An 18,819-nucleotide genomic window follows, 5' to 3' on the forward strand; every position below is an offset into this window, starting at 1 on the left:
TGACATTTGAATACTCAGAAAAATGCCTGCTTTTCAGCCTCCACTTGACAGCCCCCCTCTGTTGTTATGAGAGCTATTCAGCAGCCACTATATCAAATTAGGGAGGATTGCTTGAAGAACAGCCCTGCACCATGTCACAGCCCATCAGAATGATACATCTGTTCTGAGCATGCTCAGAGCTGTTTCCTTGAAGGCCAGATTTCCTCATAGTAACCACAGAAGCAACAGTGAGTGTGTTCTACTTTGATGAGCTTTTTTTTAATAGTCTGTTTAGTGTCCTTGCATAAGCGAGCAACAGTGGACACCTGTGTCTTAGAATCATACAATTATAGAACTGTGGAGTTGGAAGGGGTTTGTCTATAATAAATACCTATTATTCCCCTGAGATATTCCCATTTTATAGATGGAAATGCTGAGGGTAAAAGGTTATGACTCAGCAGGAATTTGAACTCCTCTCCAATGTTTTGCCCTTTTCTTGGTGGCTCAGGCTACTTCATATCACTGAAATATTAGTCTTCATTACATTTTTTTAAAATTGTGAAATACCTGTGTTTGGCATCATCAGTCACAATATAGTGGATTAAAAAAGGCTTGTGGTTAAAAGAGAAACATATAATAAAACCTGAAAATCATAGCAGTTAGAAATAGAATGTTTCTTCTTAAGGAAATGTTGAAAGAGGCCTGAAATCAACTTCCATATGAACACAAATATATATTTGAACAACTGACCACATGTTCACAGTTCATTCTGTCTGTTGCACATACAAAATGCTCTAGCTATCAGATTTAACACCTATATCTCAGTCTATAACCTCCTTTACTTGGGGGAAAGTCCCATTGATTGGGACTAAGATGCTTCTAGTTGTGCTCAAGGTGCATCTGTGATACTTACAGTAAAAAAAAATAACAATATTTATGTTTTGAGGCATTCCTGCACCAATTAAGGTTTCTTTAAACAAACAAAAGCCACTGTCCTGTTATGCCATTCCCACTTCTCTGTATCATATCTTTCATTTTTTTCAGCAAATGTATGTTTATTCTGTTCTTGTGCTTTTTTTAAACAGTACATCAGTTGGAGGGATCGAATCGTAACTGCACATAGTGTTGATTTGCCACATATTTGGATTTACTGCATATTCGATCCTTCACCCTTTTTCTGGTTTTACACTAGACTCCACAGTGTGTTTTAATCTGTTTGTCTATAGTATTGGCTTTCTCAGATCAATATTGCAAATCTAATCTGTAGCATTCAACCAGTTCCTCTCCATGCAGCTCAAAACTATCCAGCATTACAAATTGTGATTTGCAACATTTTTCTCATTGAAACTTTGTGAAGAAGAAGAAAACACAAGTGCCTAAATAAAAGTCTCCGCGTTAAGGTGTAGGGCAGATTACATCAAGGGTCAGTCTCTAGGCTGAACTCCTCTGCCGTGGACAAATTTGTAATATTACTCTCCCCCCCATGGCTTTGTGGCAAACTTTTATGGGCCTTATAATAAGTAACTCCATTCATTTGCATGATATCACATGATATTTTCTTAGAACCAGGGAACATTGGTCCCTTTTGGAAACTTAGGACAAGACCCAGTTCAAGTTTAGCAGTCTGAAGTCCCATTAGCTTCAAACTGAAGAATTAAGCAAATGCTTCTGGCTGCAGCCTCATGCACACCTACCTGGGAATAAGTCCCACTGAATTTAATAGGACTTAACTGGGGTAGGTAAATCAGTAGACTCTTAATCTCAGGGCTGTGGGTTTGAGCACCACGTTGAGCAAAAGATTCCTGCATTGCAGGGGGTTGGGCTAGATGACCCTCATGTTCCCTTCCAAATCTGCAATTCTATGAGTCTACGACTTGCTTCTGAGTAGGCATGTTCAAGACTGCACTGCACAGCTCTCCCATTGAAGCCAACCGGACTTTAAAGTGCTTAACTTTGGCTGGATTTTGCCCTTAATGCCCGAATAGTGTGATTAAATAAGAAATAAGGCAAATGTCACACGGTGTTATCTGTGGCTCTTGCTAATGCTCTCTGTTCTATTTCACATTGCCCAGCTATTTATTTTAATCATATGTGATTTCCCCCTTTTTCTTTTCTCATCTCTGCACAAGAGGCCCCTTTCTGCCTTTGTGAAAGTCACACCAGTCAATGTCCTTCTTTGACACGTAAGGGGCTGAAACACAACAGACTTATGCAATTGCGCTCCGTTCTATAGCCTTCCTTTCTTTTGCTTCCATGCTCTTATTTTTTATATATAGAGAGAGTGTGATTATGAAAAAGATACACCGAGATCTGCATTTGTCTCTGTTCCAGTCACACGGGCAAAGGAATTGCACACAAGCTATTTCCAGGCAGGCAATGTTCTTAGACCTTTCTCTATAGATGCCAATTAGAAGATTAGCATCTTTCCTCTCCAGCCCCTCCTTTTCTATTAAATAGTCACACAAAAGCCGAGCTGACAAATTGCTCTCTCCATGGTGTTGCACGAAGACAGACAATAGATGATCATCATTTACTATACTCAAATCCTATTAATCAGAGATTAATGAGAACATGTCTAGTGGGGGAGAAATTACCAGAATGTGGGGATATTGGCTTGTTACTCATGTAACATCTGCTCTGCCTTTACCTTTAGTGTCATGTCATCTTTTATCATACTGAAATAATGTTTGGTCCAGAAACATAATTAAGATAATGGGGACCTCCCTTTAACAATCACCTGGCTTCAGGGAAATGTATACTTCTGGGACACTTAAAGGTTTTTGTGTGAGGGGTTTTTTATATATAAAAAAGCCATACCTGTATTTTTAGCAAATGTCATTATTTTTCTTAGCAAAAAGAAAAACCAACAATTGTTGCCATTTTTCAGTTTTAGTATTGTTTAAATCTGATATGAAAATGATGAGTGATTTTGGAGGGTCCGCTCCATGGGCGGTGAACTATGAACCATAAACTTCAAACAAATACATTGAAGAATATGCTTTTCATCATGAAATATTGGGAGTCCGTTCTTAGAATTAACAAGGTATTATGATTTTTAAATATAAAAAAAGTGTCTGATACATCCTTTTTGTTTCAGGAAATTTCTTTTTTATTGCTAGTGTTTTTTAAAAGGTGGTGTTCAGCGAGGTCTTTCCTTGCATATACTGATTATTTGACCTTCAGTAATTTGTCACTTTTTTCCCTTTGAAGTGCTATGTGGTTATTATTTTCCCTTCGTGAATACACAGCTTGGAAGCCAAAACTTGTTGCAGGAGAGCTAGGAAAATACAGCATGCCTTTCCCTCCAATAGGACAGTCGCATTTTCCTACAAGAAGATTGGGAGTGAGTGGGGCAAATAACATACGAAGTAACCCTAAACCCCCTGTTTGCCTTTAAGACCTGAAACTTGACAATTTGGTCTTAAGTAATTAGTATTCTTTTTGAAACCTCCTAATGCTGTTATCCCTCAGTATGACGGAAGCCATTGCCAGGATAAACAATAAAGCAATTACATCTGTAATCAGCCAATCAGTAAGGAGGGATTGCAATCTATACGTTTTATGTGCTTTAAACGTACTAATTGGCCCGGCTTCCTAATGGCCCGGGTAGATGCTTGTCTCCGTCGGAGGGCTGAGATGATTAGCGCGCCGCGTATACACGGTTGCCTTCTTGGATTAGCCGTGATCTAAGGCTTTGTGATTAAGCCGTGATTCAGCACCACAGGGACGTGAACAGCTCCCGCAACCCCGCGCTGCCAGGCGGGCGGGGGGAAAGGGGATTGCAGAGAGCTTCTTAATTAATTTTTAATTATTGCTAATTAGAAGTACTCTGCTTTTTTAACATCCTGATGGGGAGAAACAAGAGCGGATCCTGCTTCTGCTGCTTCTTTAGCATTATTCCGTTAATTAGTTTCCCAATGAGGGCTTTACCGGGGCAAGGTCAGGCTCTGGCAGGTCTCAGGAATTAGCGTTGCACCGAAATGAAGAAAACCTCACATCGGGGTGAAGCGGGAGGCTAAGCCCGGGAAGCAGTTTATTTGGCTTTGCTGGCCTGTTTGAAAACAGGACCTAATTAATGGCATGCAGCTTCGGTAATATAATACAGGTGGTAATAATAATAATAATAATAATAATAATAATAATAATAATAATAATAATAATATACAATAACATAAAAAACCCTTTAAAAACTTCCCTATACAGGGCTGCCTTTAGATAGATAGATGCTTGAGGTTCATTAGGAGACTTGTAGAGACTTGTAGTGAAAGGGACGCGGGTGGCGCTGTGGGTTAAAGTCTCAGCGCCTAGGACTTGCCGATCAAAAGGTCGGCGGTTCGAATCCCCGCGGCGGGGTGCGCTCCCGTTGCTCGGTCCCAGCGCCTGCCAACCTAGCAGTTCGAAAGCACCCCCGGGTGCAAGTAGATAAATAGGGACCGCTTACTAGCGGGAAGGTAAACGGCGTTCCGTGTGCTGCGCTGGCTCGCCAGATGCAGCTTGTCACGCTGGCCACGTGACCCGGAAGTGTCTGCGGACAGCGCTGGCCCCCGGCCTATAGAGTGAGATGGGCGCACAACCCTAGAGTCTGTCAAGACTGGCCCGCACGGGCAGGGGTACCTTTACCTTTACCTTAGTGAATTGTAGAATTGGGAGGGACCACAGGGGTAATCTAGTCCAACCCCCTGCAATGCAGGGATCTTTTGCCCAACCTGGGGCTCAAACCCCACCACCCTGAGATTAAGAGTCTCGTGCTCTACCGACTGAGCTATCCCAGCAGACCCAAGCGTTCAGGAGTAGAGCATCTGCTTTCTATGGGCCCAGAGTCAATCCCTGGATAGACACTGTCAGGCAGTTTATACAAGATTCAGCTACGTAGACTAATGGTCTGACTCAGAAAAAGGCTGTGTGTTCCTACACTGTTAGAGTGTGGTGCTGATAATGCTGAGGTTGCAGGTTCAATCCCTGCACAGCTACATATTCCTGCATTGCAGAGATGATTCTCAGGATCCCTTCCAACTCAACAATTCTATGATTCTACGGTTGTGAAACCTGAAAAGCTCTTGATTTAAAATCTAGGGTGATGCCAGAAGAGGAGCCTTGGGAACCATACAAAGGGCACCCTCTATTACTGAGCCATAGCCGCCTCATTAAGCTACAGCGAGGTAGTGTCACACAGAGGGATCAACCCACCAAGGGCTGCTACTGCAGCATCTTCATTCACTTGGAGTGGTGGTGCTTGAGGTGCCATTATTTCAGGAGTTTTTTTCAAAGGACCACCAGAAGCTGATTGTTCCTGTAGTGGGGCAACTGACCTGTACAGACACACATGCAGCCATGTGTATGATGTAAGGTATGGCCCAGGTGTTTAGATAAGTGGCATCTCAGATGCCCATCTTCCTTTAACCTTTTATCCAACGATGGAGCGAATCGGGCATATATATATCCCCACATTGTGCATTCCATTGGGAACATGAATGCTGCTTTGTTGCTGCGGTGTGTATGCAGTCTTCGTTTCTTTGTAAGATTACTTACTCTCTCTTCACCATAAAGTCCCAGAGCTGGCTACAACAATATAATATGCCATTCTAAAAACAGATAAAAGCATTCCAAATGGAGCAGAGTGGTATTAAATACTCAACAGGAGAGGTGGGTCCCACAAAACAAAATACTGCCGAAAGGTCAGGGTAAAGAGGAACACATCTTCAGCGTAACATGAAATCTGTAAAGTGAAAATGCTCTATGCATTTAGGGGCTGCCACAGAGGAAGTCCTCTCCCAGGGCCACCATTCCCTGCACTTTCAAGTGTGTAGGAGCCACCAAAAGAGCTGCCAGCTCTGCCAGTCTTAGCACACAAGAAGATTAGTAGGGGCCAAAGTCATTTAGGGCTTCAGACATTAATGTGAGCAACTTCAGTTGGGTCTAGAAACGAAGAGGCATTTTTAAATAAAAAATATAAAAGGTAAAGGTAAAGGGACGCCTGACCATTAGGTCCAGTCGTGGCCGACTCTGGGCTTGCGGCGCTCATCTCGCTTTATTGGCCGAGGGAGCCGGCGTACAGCTTCTGGGTCATGTGGCCAGCATGACTAAGCCGCTTCTGGCGAACCAGAGCAGCACACGGAAACGCCATTTACCTTCCCACCGGAGTGGTACCTATTTATCTACTTGCACTTTGACGTGCTTTCGAACTGCTAGGTTGGCAGGAGCAGGGACCGAGCAACGGGAGCTCACCCCGTCGCGGGGATTCAAACCGTCGACCTTCTGATCGGCAAGTCCCTGGCTCCGTGGTTTAACCCACAGCGCCACCCGCGTCCCTTTAAAATAAAATAATTTAAAATAAAAAATATAAACCACCCCTAATATTGGCAGATTTATTTAGTACATTAATATCCCACCTTTCTTCCATCGTAGAACTCAAGTTGGCATGCAAGTTGGTCAGAGACTGACCAGGCCCATTAGTGTTGAGGAGGTTAACAGATGTTGCTAACATTAGAAAACCTTAGACCTGCTTTGCTTCCTCAAGGTAGCTGAGCATGAGCCTTCTCCCTGGGACCATCTGCAGACCCTATTTACTAAAGAAATCAAGATATCTGCGTTGCAGAAATCCCCTTTGTTTCCAGCCCTGCCTTTGCTTCTATTGTGTTCTTGTACGGATCTGTTAGCCTCCATATGCTTTCATTCCTTCTGCCCTTATGCCACAGGGTGCCGCAAGGATAAATTGGTTAATCTCTGTAAGGCACTTACAGCACAATCCTAAACTACTCAGAAGTAAATTCTGCTGAGTTCAATTGGGTTTGGTCCCAGGTGAGTAAGTATTGGATTGCAGCCTAAATTAATAAGGCGATAGCATGCAGAGCAGTCATTTGTACCCTGCACTGCTTGGAATCTAAATAACTAGGGCTAAGAAATGGACAAATGAGAGACATTATTCATCCTTTCCTGCATCACACCCACTGCAAAAGGTCCCAGGGCATGGTCTGAAGGCACATTTAAACAAATAAATGGGCGGGGTATAAATAATAAAAAATATTATCATTATCATAAATTTGTATACTGCCCTTCATCCACAGATGTCACAACATAAATTTTGAGAATTGGGCCCAAAACCTAATTGGCAACCAGTATAGTTGGGCCAGATCAGATTAAGTGGATTTGCCCCAGCAAGCATCCTGGCTGCAGAATTCTGCACCAGCTGAAGTTTCTGAACCGTCTTCAAAGGCAGCCCTACATATAACACATGTAGATGAAACTAAGCAGCTTTGGGTCTGGTCGGTGCCAGGATGGGAGATGGCCTAGGAACCACCTTGGAAGAAAGGTGAGGTATAAATCCATGCCAATAAATAAATAAATAAATAAATAAATAAATAAATAAATAAAAACATGCCACTCCTCACATGCTCTACGAGATCTGCACATTATTCATGTATGTAGATGCCAACAGCCTGCTTCCCCACTGGACCATGTGTGGCTGGGAACACAGGTGATCTCTGGGTGTTGTTTACATAGTAAGGGTTGGGCTGTGAACCGGTTCAGGCACCAACATTGGATTAAAACTGAAGGTATAAAATGACCACACTGCCAACATTGTAGCGGATTTGTTAATCCACCACCCACTACCCTCAACAAAGACTGTGCACACTGACAACAGTGGTAGCAGGGATCTATCAACAGCCTACTGATCATTATGGCTAACTTGGCCTCATATTTCATCCCCCCCCCCTTCCACAACCGCAAACAAATCTCACTACAGTTCATTAGAACTGTAAAAGGCAAATAAACATGCCTTGCCCCCCAGTCTTCTCTCATCGTCAATGTAAACCAATATACAGAAAAAGAACCTACTCAATTGACACTGACATAAAAACCCCACAAACATATTAAAAAAAACCAAACACAACAAAGACTGTGCGCCCAGGTTGCCTGATGGACTTCATTTTTTTGCTCCACCATTGAGAAACAGTGACTGGGAAGCATCAGCTGCTGATTTTCTGCCTGTTGTAAATCTCTTAAGGACATAGAATCTGTGTCAGGAAAAAAGGTAGCAACCCCATGGGGGGGGGGATCCACCAAAAGATGTGCAGATGTGGTCTCATGTGTGCGGATATTGGAATTTAACGGTTGAAAATATGGTAGCTGCCAGGCTACAACCACTTGCCTGGGAGTAAGTTCCACTGAACTCAACTGAAGTCTCTCTTTCCCCCCTCTTCTTCTTATATTCAATTTTTTATTTATACAAAACAAACACATTGGGGGGTATAATAATGGGCAGTCTAGTATGTCTGCCTCCAGCCAGCATTCTGTAACATTTCTCTGTTCAATATACAATCCCATCCCAGGCCATAGCTGTCAACGTTTCCCTTTTTTAAAGGGAAATTCCCTTGCTCCGAATAGGATTCCTCGCAAGAAAAGGGAAATGTTGACAGCTATGTCCCAGGCTGCAGCACTGCTGAAAGCTATGAGCTTTCCATCTTGTAGCCGTGTTTTTCTAATTCAGCTCTTAGCTGATTGGAGAAATCATCTTCCACATGGTCATCATTCCAATTGTCTTCCCACACACATGCATCTTCATCTTCATCTAAACTAGCCCAGTCTTCAGCTGGGAACTCCTCGAACTCGTCATCCTCCTCCAGCAGCCCCAAGTCAACAGGCTGTTTCTTCTCCAACTTCATCAGCCTCACGCCATTCTGGAGCCCACCAGCAACTTTCCCACTCTTTTGCTCCCCTGGCTGGAGTCACTTCTGAGTAAACACACATAGAATTACACTGTAAAAGTATCAGCACTTCTTGGTGTTTACAGTGTACAATGCAAACTAGATGTTAGTTTATCCCCACGTGACACCTGTTAGATCTTGAATGTAACATTTACATACAATATGTAAGAGGAGTTGTAGCCAATCAAACATGTTTCCAAAATGCTGTTGAAGTTTAATCTCACAATATGTGCTTCATTCGCATGTATGTATATATCTGTATCTATATATATAACACCTAAATATCATTGTACTTTCTGAATGCAGAAAGAAAGAAAAATCAATCCAGTCAATGGAGTAGAATGAAACTAAGATGAGAACCAGGTATCATTAGCACAACCTGTTAACATTATAAAACATTTACAAAATTAACATTACAAATCAAATGTAGATTTAATTTCACAATTTGTCTTCCTACTTAATAATGTTAAGAACCATGCTCTTATAAAACCCAGTGTTAATTACAGTAAAATCCATCAAATCAAATTAAACATTTGGAATCAATAGTGGTTATCCACCTACTGTTCCTAATGGCAATCATGTCTTTTGATGAGTGTTTCCAATATGCCTTACTTTTATCACCTTCCCCAACTTTCAGTGAACCCAATGTATGCTAATTCACACCTGATAACAATTGGCTTTTGCCTGGACTAACCCTCTGAAGCTGATGATAAAATGTGTCAGCTGAGATCTTTTTTTCAAGAAGCTGCTAAAACATTTCGCATTTGGCCAGCTTGATTACAATGCCAGATGAAAGGAAACTGAATAAATATACCTGTGTTATTACTCCATCTCACTCCTACATTTTGTTTAATAAGTTATGATGTGTTGTCCATTACATTTTTAAAAGGAAATATTAATGCTTACTTTGGAACTTGCTAGCCATCACCTGTGTCCTATACAATCCTATGCATACCTGCCATACATAAGCCCCAACGATTGCAATGCGGCATACTCTTAGGCCAAGTGGGTATAGGACTCCAGCCTCAATTATCTTTGCAAGTCTTTTTTTTAATGTGTCTTTAGGCCCTAGATATGTAGGAGGTAGTCAAACTACTTATCTATTTATCCCAGCATTGGCTACTCTGGCTATTAGCAGCTCTCCAGAGTCTCCAGCAGGCCTCTCTCATATCTCCTGCTAGCTGATCCTCTGTAACTGAGGTCGTAGAATGAATTTGGTGTTCGTTGGGAAAGCAAACAAAAAGGTATGCCAAAATCCAGGTTTGGGGCAAGTACTCTTTGGTGAGAGAACTCCAGCAGAGATTTAAAATCACAAAACGTGCAGCAAAGTAAAGCGCGGAAATATGGGCTGTTAGACCTTTAAAATATGCCTTCTAAGTTCCTTCCAACATTTTCTACTTCCCCTAGCATAGAAAAAGACCATATGTTTGGTGAGTTAAAAATGGTTTACTCACAAACTCTTCAAATGTCAGATTCATGTTCTTTTCCATACAGCATTCAAAAAACATAGGCAGCAAAAGTTCGGTTGGTCCAAAGTGGTGAAAGTTCCTAAATTATTGTTACAGGAACTTAAGGATGGCTTTGTAAAAAGCTGGAGTAACCAGCTCAGACTTCTTTACATGTCAGAGGTCACATGGTAGATGGTGACAAACAATAGACTTGACTTCCTCCCTCTCTTTTTTTTTCATAGAATATTTATTAAAGTTTCCAATAATAATACAATAATACAATAAAAATCAAAAGAAAAAAGAAAAAATAACAAAAATACAAAAAATAAAAATGATTAAAAACACATAAAGTGTCAATACTTATTTTTCATTACTTATTTCCCAGACCTCCTCATACCTCCCTTTTTTGTATTCCAATTCAAATTGTTAGTTCAGCAAATCCTTATCAATAAATTTAAACCTACTTCTAAACCATTTTTCCATATTCTCTTAAGGCATTACAGCTGGAAACCACTTAGTTTCTATCCGACATCATTCTAACATTCATTAATTTTGCAATATTTCTGTAAATAGTCTTTAAATTTCTTCCAATCTTCTTCCGCCGACCCTTCTCCCTGGTCTCGGATTCTGCCTGTCATTTCTGCCAATCCCATATAGTCCATCACCTTCATCTGCCATTCTTCCAGAGTGGGTAAATCCTGTGTCTTCCAGTATTTTGCAATGAGTATTCTTGCTGCTGTTGTAGCATACATAAAAAAACGTTCTATCCTTCTTTGACACCAATTGGCCGACCATGCCCAGTAGAAAGGCCTCTGGTTTCTTCAAGAAGGTATATTTAAATACCTTTTTCATTTCATTATAAATCATTTCCCAGAAAGCCTTAATCCTAGGGCACGTCCACCAAAGATGAAAGAATGTACCTTCATTTTCTTTACATTTCCAGCATTTATTATCGGGCAAATGGTAAATTTTTGCAAGCTTGACTAGGGTCATGTACCACCTGTAAATCATTTTCATAATATTCTCTCTTAAGGCATTACATGCCGTAAATTTCATACCTGTGGTCCATAACTGTTCCCAGTCAGCAAACATAATGTCATGTCCAACGTCTTGTGCCCATTTAATCATAGCAGATTTCACCGTTTCATCCTGAGTGTTCCATTTCAACAGCAAGTTATACATCTTTGACAAGATCTTAGTTTTAGGTTCTAACAGCTCTGTTTCTAATTTTGATTTTTCCACCTGGAATCCATTTTTTTTGTCCAAATTATATGCCTCCATTATCTGGTAATAATGAAGCCAATCTCACACTTTGTTTTTTAGTTTCTCAAAACTCTGCAATTTCAATCTATCTCCTTCTTGTTCCAAAATTTCCCAATATTTCGGCCATTTGGCCTCCATACTGAGCTTTTTCTGAGCTTTCGCTTCCATTGGGGACAACCACCTTGGGGTTTTATTTTCCAATAGATCTTTATATCTTATCCAAACATTAAACAATGCTTTCCTGACAATATGGTTTTTAAATGCTTTATGTGCTTTAACCTTGTCGTACCACAAATATGCATGCCACCCAAAAACATTGTTAAAACCTTCTAAATCCAAAATGTCTGTGTTCTCAAGAAGCAGCCAGTCTTTCAACCAGCAGAATGCTGCTGATTCATAGTAAAGTTTAAAGTCTGGCAGGGCAAATCCACCCCTTTCCTTTGCATCAGTTAATATCTTAAATTTTATTCTGGGCTTCTTGCCCTGCCAGACAAATCTAGAAATATCTTTCTGCCACTTCTTGAAACAGTCCATCTTGTCCACAATTTGCAATGTTTGAAACAAAAACAACATTCTAGGCAATACATTCATCTTTATAACTGCAATTCGACCCAACAAGGAAAGCTTCAAATTTGACCAAATTTCTAAATCTTTTTTCACTTCCGTCCAACATTTTTCATAATTATCTTTAAATAAATTCCCATTTTTAGCTGTCATGTTAATCCCCAGGTATTTCACTTTCTTAACCACAGTCAAACCTGTCTCATTCTAAAACCTCTCTTTTTCAATCGATGTTAAATTTTTCTCTAAAACCTTAGTTTTTAACTTGTTCAGTTTAAATCCTGCCACTTGACCAAATTCTTGAATTAGTTCTAAAACCCTTTTGGTACTAGATTCTGGCTCCTGTAGTGTCAATACTAAGTCATCTGCAAATGCTCTTAGTTTGTATTGTTTAGCTCCGACCTGTATACCTTTAACCAACCGGTCCCTTCTAATCATGTTCAGCAAAACCTCCAGGACCGAAATAAAGAGCAATGGGGAAATTGGGCACCCCTATCGTGTCCCTTTTTCTATCTTGAATTCTTCCGTTACCACATTGTTTACAATTAATTTTGCCTTTTGTTCAGAGTATATTGCACCTATACCATTTTCAAAACCTTGACCTACCCCCATCCCCTGTAGGTTCTTTTTCATAAAACTCCACGAGATGTTGTCAAAGACTTTCTCCACGTCCACAAATATCAGAACTGCTTTAGTGTTTATATTCACTTCTAGCTTTTCCAAAATGTCAATTATATTCCTCAAATTGTCAGACAAATGTCTTCCCGAGAGGAAGCCCGCTTGGTCCTTATGAATCTCTTCCATCAATACTTTTTTCAATCTCTTGGCCAAAATGTCAGCAAAAATTTTGTAATCCACATTTAGTAACGATATGGGGCGGTAGTTCTTAAGTTGAGTCTTTTCGGTCTCTGTTTTCGGTATAAGTGTGATATACGCCTCTTTCCACGACTCTGGTGCCCTTCTCCCTTCCAAAATTTCATTGCAGACTTCCTTCAAAGGTTGTACTAACCCCTCCTTCAAAGATCTATAGTATCTGGAAGTCTTTTTTCTCATTTTGGCTTCTCTTCTTTATTGCATTCTGTTGTATCAAAAATCCTCTCATAACAGCTTTGCTTGCGTCCCAGATTACTCTTTTTTCAACGTTGGTATTCATGTTTATTTCAAAATAGTCTCTCAAAGTTTTTTGGGCCTTTTTAAACACTTCTTCATCTCTAAATAAGGTGTCATTCATCCTCCATCTGAAGGAGCCGGTTGTTATTTGCTTCATCTCCATCCTTACAGCGTTATGGTCGGAGCAAGTTTTTGGGCAGATTTCCACTTTCTTTATCTTTGGTGCCATTCCTCTAGTTATCCATATTTGGTCAATTCTAGTCCATGTCATCTTGGCTTCAGAGAAAAAGGTTCCCTCTCTCCCCAGAGGGTTCTTTGCTCTCCAAATGTCAATCAAGTCCATATTGTCAGTCAATTCAAAAAAGGTTTTTGGTAGTCTGCCGTCTTTGGTGACTACCTGTCTTTGTGCCTTGTCCATGTTTGTAGATACTACTCCGTTCATATCCCCCATCAGAATTAAATTGTAGTCCAGGTAATCCAATAAAGTCTCATGCAACTTCTTAAAAAATTCAGATTTCCCCTCATTCGGTGCATAAACTCCTACAATCAAAAATTTCTCTCCTTGGACTTGAATTTCAATTGCCAAAAATCTTCCTTGCTCATCTTTAAAGATTAATTTCGGTAATAATCTCTCCTTTGCATATATCACAACTCCTCTTTTTTTAACTTTATCAGATGAAATAAATTCTTGTCCCAATCTCTTATTAATGAGTATTTTCCTGTGTGATCTCATTACATGTGTTTCTTGTAGACAAATCAAATCCAATTGTTCCTTTTTTAATATATGAAAAACACTTTTTCTCTTCAGAGGGGAGTTAAGGCCGTTACAATTCCAACTTAGAAGTTGCAGAGCCATGATGATGGGGTTACTTCACTTTACCTCCAACTGCTCCAAGTAACTGTTCTTGTTCTGTCGGTGGTGTCTCTTTCCCTGGGCTGTGCAGTCCAAAAGATAAGTTTGCTATATCAAGTATTCCTTTTTCCCGTGCTCCTGGGTCTTCTCCGGATTCCAGTTCTTTTTGTAAGTCTTCTTCGTGATCTTTCAAAAACCTGTCTTTATCGTTGACTGTTCTTATTTTTATCTTTCTTCCTTTGTATTTAAAAGATAGGCCTTGGGGAAATTCCCACCTAAATAGGATTCTGTTTCTTCTCAACAGGGCAACTAGGTCTCCATAGTTGGTCCTTAAGTCCAAAAGATGTTTTGGAATATCCTTAAAAATCTCCACACTTGAGTCTCCAATTTCCAAGGTTCTTTGATAGTGCAGGTTCAAAATTTTATCTCTCTCCTCCTTTGTTTGGAAAGTAATCAAACAGTCTCTTACTTTATTCCTCCTTTGTCTTATGCCGAGTCTAAATGCACTCACTATCTTAAATTCTTCCTTCCCTAAGTCCTGTTGCCAAAAATCTGTAAATTCCTGTGTAAGAAAGTCAGCCAAATTGTCTTTCTCACTTTCTGGTACCGCCCTGATTCTTAAATTTCTTTCTTTATCTCTTAATTCAATCATAGACAGTGTCAGGCCATGGTCCTCCAATTTTCTGTATACTGGTGGTATCTTCTCTTGAGTAGCAGTTGCAATTTCCTTTGCTTCTTCAGCTACCTTTCGGGTCGAGGCAGATTCTTGTAATAATTTTTCAATAGACTGTGTGTGGAGCTCACCTTCTGTCCCGAGTTATTAATACTTGTACTGTTCAAGTCAATTTTGGCTGATGCTTCAGTTACTTGTTTATTTGTCTCAGCTACTTGCTTAGTTAAATTTTCCAGAGATTCATTAATTTTTCCAAGTGCTTGTGCTAAGACATCTTCAGACGACATAACTTTTAGTTTAGTCTGTGAAGGTGCAGCCCCTGATGTACCAGATGCTCCAGATGTAGAGGCCCTTCGCTGGTGTGTAGTGTCAATTCGGTAATGTCTGCCAGACCTCGTAGTCTTTTCCTGTGCCAACTCTAACTTTCCTCTCTCATTTGCCATAACACTCTCATGAGAGTCCAAGGTCGCTCCCACGGCTTGAGAAGATTGTTTTGAAAGGGAATTTTCCTATAACCCAGTTGTTGTTGCAACAATGACAATAATCCTCTAGGGGGACACAGTTACAGTCCAAAGTTTGCAACTTTCTTGAAACAAATATAGCCTTTGTAAGTCCCCCAACTCCTTGAAAACAATAGTTTCAATATAATTGGAAGTTACTTTAAAATACTTTAAAATCAGAAGAAGTCCAGAAACACTGTAGCTCTCTCACAGAGTTAATTCAAAAGATCTTAACTTGCCGACAGGCTTTCCACTGGCCGGCTTTTCCTGTTAGAATGCAGCCCGTTCCCAGGTTTTAGGGAGCGGATATTCACTTTCTTTCCTCCTTTTCTTGCAGGTAAATGTTCTCAACTCTCTTCCCCTCCACTCCTGAAATCTGGAGGGGGAACAGCTTTCTTAATGTTGGGATTTAAATCCTTTGTAAAAGTCTTTCAGAGTTTCCACTTTACAGTCTCTTTACTTTGATCTATTTACAAGCAGGGAAGGCAGACTTCCTGGTTGTACCTTCCCATTTTGGTATCAAATTTAATCAAATTTTGCTCCAATTAATTTGCTCCAATTAATTCAATGTAATCCTACTCACGGGTAGTTGCTTTTAAGTCCAATTGTCTCAGGAAAAAGTCAGCGCTCTCCGATAACAGCTGTGCGGCTTCACTCCGCGGAAGAAGCAGTCGACTCTCAGCACCGCGTCTCACCCCCGTCCTGCTCCGGAGCCCTTAAAACGGTTCCTTTGCAACTTGGGGGGGCGCAAATGGTGCCCGCCGAGTCCCCACGTTCGCAGGCTTCCCCCACCTGCAATTTTTAAAGGGTCCCCGCTTTGCCGCAGCGGTAAGACCCGATCCCGCGGAGCTAGTCCCTCCGAGACTCAGAGGGAATCCGCCATTAATCGTTGGCGCTGACCCGGAAGTCCCTTGACTTCCTCCTTCTCAAGGTGAGGAGGAGTGACTTAGCTAAGTCTGGCAGGACAGCTTACTCTGTGGCATTAACCCCTTTATGCATTAATCAGACTTAAGCATTTTGGGTACATGAGGCTGGTTAACCTACACTGGAATGTTTGTACTCTATCACTGAGCATGTTGCTTCCAGAACAAGGATGGGGAAATCTCTGACCCAATAAATGTTTTTAAGAACATAACACAAGAGCATAAGGAAGGCCTTCTGGATCAGGCCAATGTCCCATCTAGTCCAGCATCCTGTTCTCACTGTGGCCACCCAGATGCCTTTAAAAACTTGCAAGCAGGACCTAAGTACAGCAGGGCTCTCCCCACCTGGAATGCCCAGCAACTAGTATTCAGAGGCCAACTGCCTCTGACACTGGAGGAAGAGCATAGCCATCATGAGTAGCAGCCATTGATAGATTTCTCCTCCATGAACATGTCTAGTCCCGTTTTAAAGCCATCCAAGTTGTTAGCCACTGCTGTTGAGTGAGTTCCATAGTTTAACTATGCAATGCATGGAGAAGTACTTTTTGTTGTACTCCAGTTCCCAGCATCCTTGGCCATTGGTCATGCTGGCTGTGGCTGATGGGAGTTGCAGTCCAACATCTGGAGAGACACAGGTTTCCCATCCCTACTATGAGTCTTTTAACTCGTAGGTTTTCAAATTGTGGGTTGAGACCACCTGATGAATGGTAAGTGCCAGGACTCTGGAAATTATCCACTGCTGCTGGAAGACAAGCACTATTTGCAGTGCCCTTACTATCTCTATCTCTCTCATCTGAAATCATAGTTCTGCAAACAGCAGCTGGGCAAAAATCTTTCTGTGTCTGTAACACAGAGACACTTGGGTCAATATGGCTAATTATGAGCAACCCCCAAATCCAAACGCCTTTGTAATTAACGCTTTTGTTCCTTTGATCACTGCCACTTTTATCGCACCCAGAAGGATGCTAGGCTATTGACAGGGAACTCTGAAAACAATGTGCTCCTGACTCTCACAAGTTCATGTAGTAAACCACTAATGCAATGTACTTATCATCATAATGCATGATGAAAGGCGAGCAACAGGCTGTGGCAAGAATGAACCTTTGGTTTTCTAGCAGGAGACAATCAATTCAAAGAGTAAGTTCTTGCTATGTATTTTGTGTACGAGATTTCTTTGGAACTAGATGTCAAATGTGTGTGATGAATGTTTCCCCATTTGGCAACAATGCAGGAGACACAATGAGATAAAGAAAAAGTCTGCCTGGAGGCACCCATGTCTGCAAATTCAGAAAACAAGGAAATGTTCTTGTATGAACTATGGATTTCTCTCCTAAGAGCAGAGGACCCAGAACTTATTCGTGAGTTCTTCCCTCCCCTAATTTTGTGGGAATGAATTTAAGGTGAGCTGGCAATGTTGCTGGGAGCTGGGCTCTGATCTCTTTCCCTGTGCCTGAATTTCCCAAGGGCCTGAATATAAAAAATTAGAGATCATGGTGAGGTGCACACTTTTGGCATTGCCTTTAGATCACCAAATAGCTTTGCATATTGTAAGTCCTGGCAAGAAGGGGAGTGGCCACTGTGGGGCAGGGGCAAGGCTAGAAAGAAGGATGGGACCTATGATGGAAGCTGGTTCGAAAGACTTTGCAGCCTGTGGGTGGATGGCTCCCCAGCAGTGTTCGAAATCTTGCCACTTCTGACACAAGGCACTTCTAGCCTGCTGCTATTTTTTTCTTCTTTTTTTTGGTGGGGGAGATTCAATCACATCCCAGCAGAATTAAAGTTGATCTGATGCTGTGGGCCAATAAACCTAGTTCCATCCCAAACTGGACATTTTGCAGTAAGGAAAGTGACAAGGAAACACACTGGAATGTGTAGAATAACAATTGTTTGATGCAGCATTGTATAACAAGGAAGGAAATCAGAATGGACGCTCAAGTAAAGAGCAGGCTTGGCCTAACCTCCCTTTGAACTTTCGACAAACGAATCAGGATGAACGCTTAGTGAGCATGTCCTCTGAAAGCAACTGCAGAAGCAGAAAAGAGTCAGATCGCTGTGGAGAAACTAAAAACCTTTACCCATGTTAACACAGCAGTCAGATAGTTTACTGGAACATTTGTGGCGGCAGAATACATTGAACAAGACATTACACCTATAAAGGGTAGGTATGTTGCCTGTGATACAAAACGTTATTATTATACATTTACCCTGCCTTTTTCCCTGACGAGATTCAAGGCCAACCCAATGTGCGGATCGCAGCCATACAGCTTGAGCTGCTGAAGAAACAGCAACTGCAGCAAAGGCAGGCTGCCATTGGCAGAGTCAGAGCCCCCAGTCTATGCCTGGCAATATGGTTGTCATCCCCTCTCTCTCCCAGCCGTGCCCTAAGACTACAGTCTTCCAGGAACACAGAAGTGGAAAGCAGATATTGAAATGGATGGCTTAGGTTCAGAGGGATTAATTATTCGGAGCAGCTTTTGCCATCTACTCTGCAGCACTATCTTTGGGAGTTGGTGACATCATAGCTAAATGCCATGTGATTTCGCCACCCAAAATGTTTGCTTGGAAGCAAGACTGCACGATTTCAATGAAGCAGAGCTCCAAGCAAGCATGCTTAGGGTGGATTTATGCACTGGTGTGTTAAGGATAAGAGGTGCCAGAAAGATGAACCAGTTATTAAGCCTGCAGGCGTATACACATTCATGGGACAGAATTGTTGTTGCGGTGGTGGTTGTTTAAATTTATATACCACCCTTCATCACAAGGTATCAGGGCAGCTCACAGAATAAAAAACAAGATAAAAACCA

At 41.3% G+C, this 18,819-nt stretch overlaps 1 protein-coding gene across 1 annotated transcript; it reads right to left on the bottom strand.

Annotated features, from left to right (window-relative positions):
* Positions 1–8,407: 8,407 nt before the first annotated feature.
* Positions 8,408–8,642, bottom strand: LOC128402443 (26S proteasome complex subunit SEM1-like). Its single transcript, XM_053366565.1, has one exon. The coding sequence runs from the start codon at positions 8,640–8,642 to the stop codon at positions 8,427–8,429; it is 216 nt and encodes a 71-aa protein (XP_053222540.1). The 3' UTR covers positions 8,408–8,426.
* Positions 8,643–18,819: the final 10,177 nt, after the last annotated feature.

This window comes from Podarcis raffonei, chromosome 1 (assembly GCF_027172205.1).
Source record: "Podarcis raffonei isolate rPodRaf1 chromosome 1, rPodRaf1.pri, whole genome shotgun sequence".
NCBI classification, from domain to species: domain Eukaryota; kingdom Metazoa; phylum Chordata; class Lepidosauria; order Squamata; family Lacertidae; genus Podarcis; species Podarcis raffonei.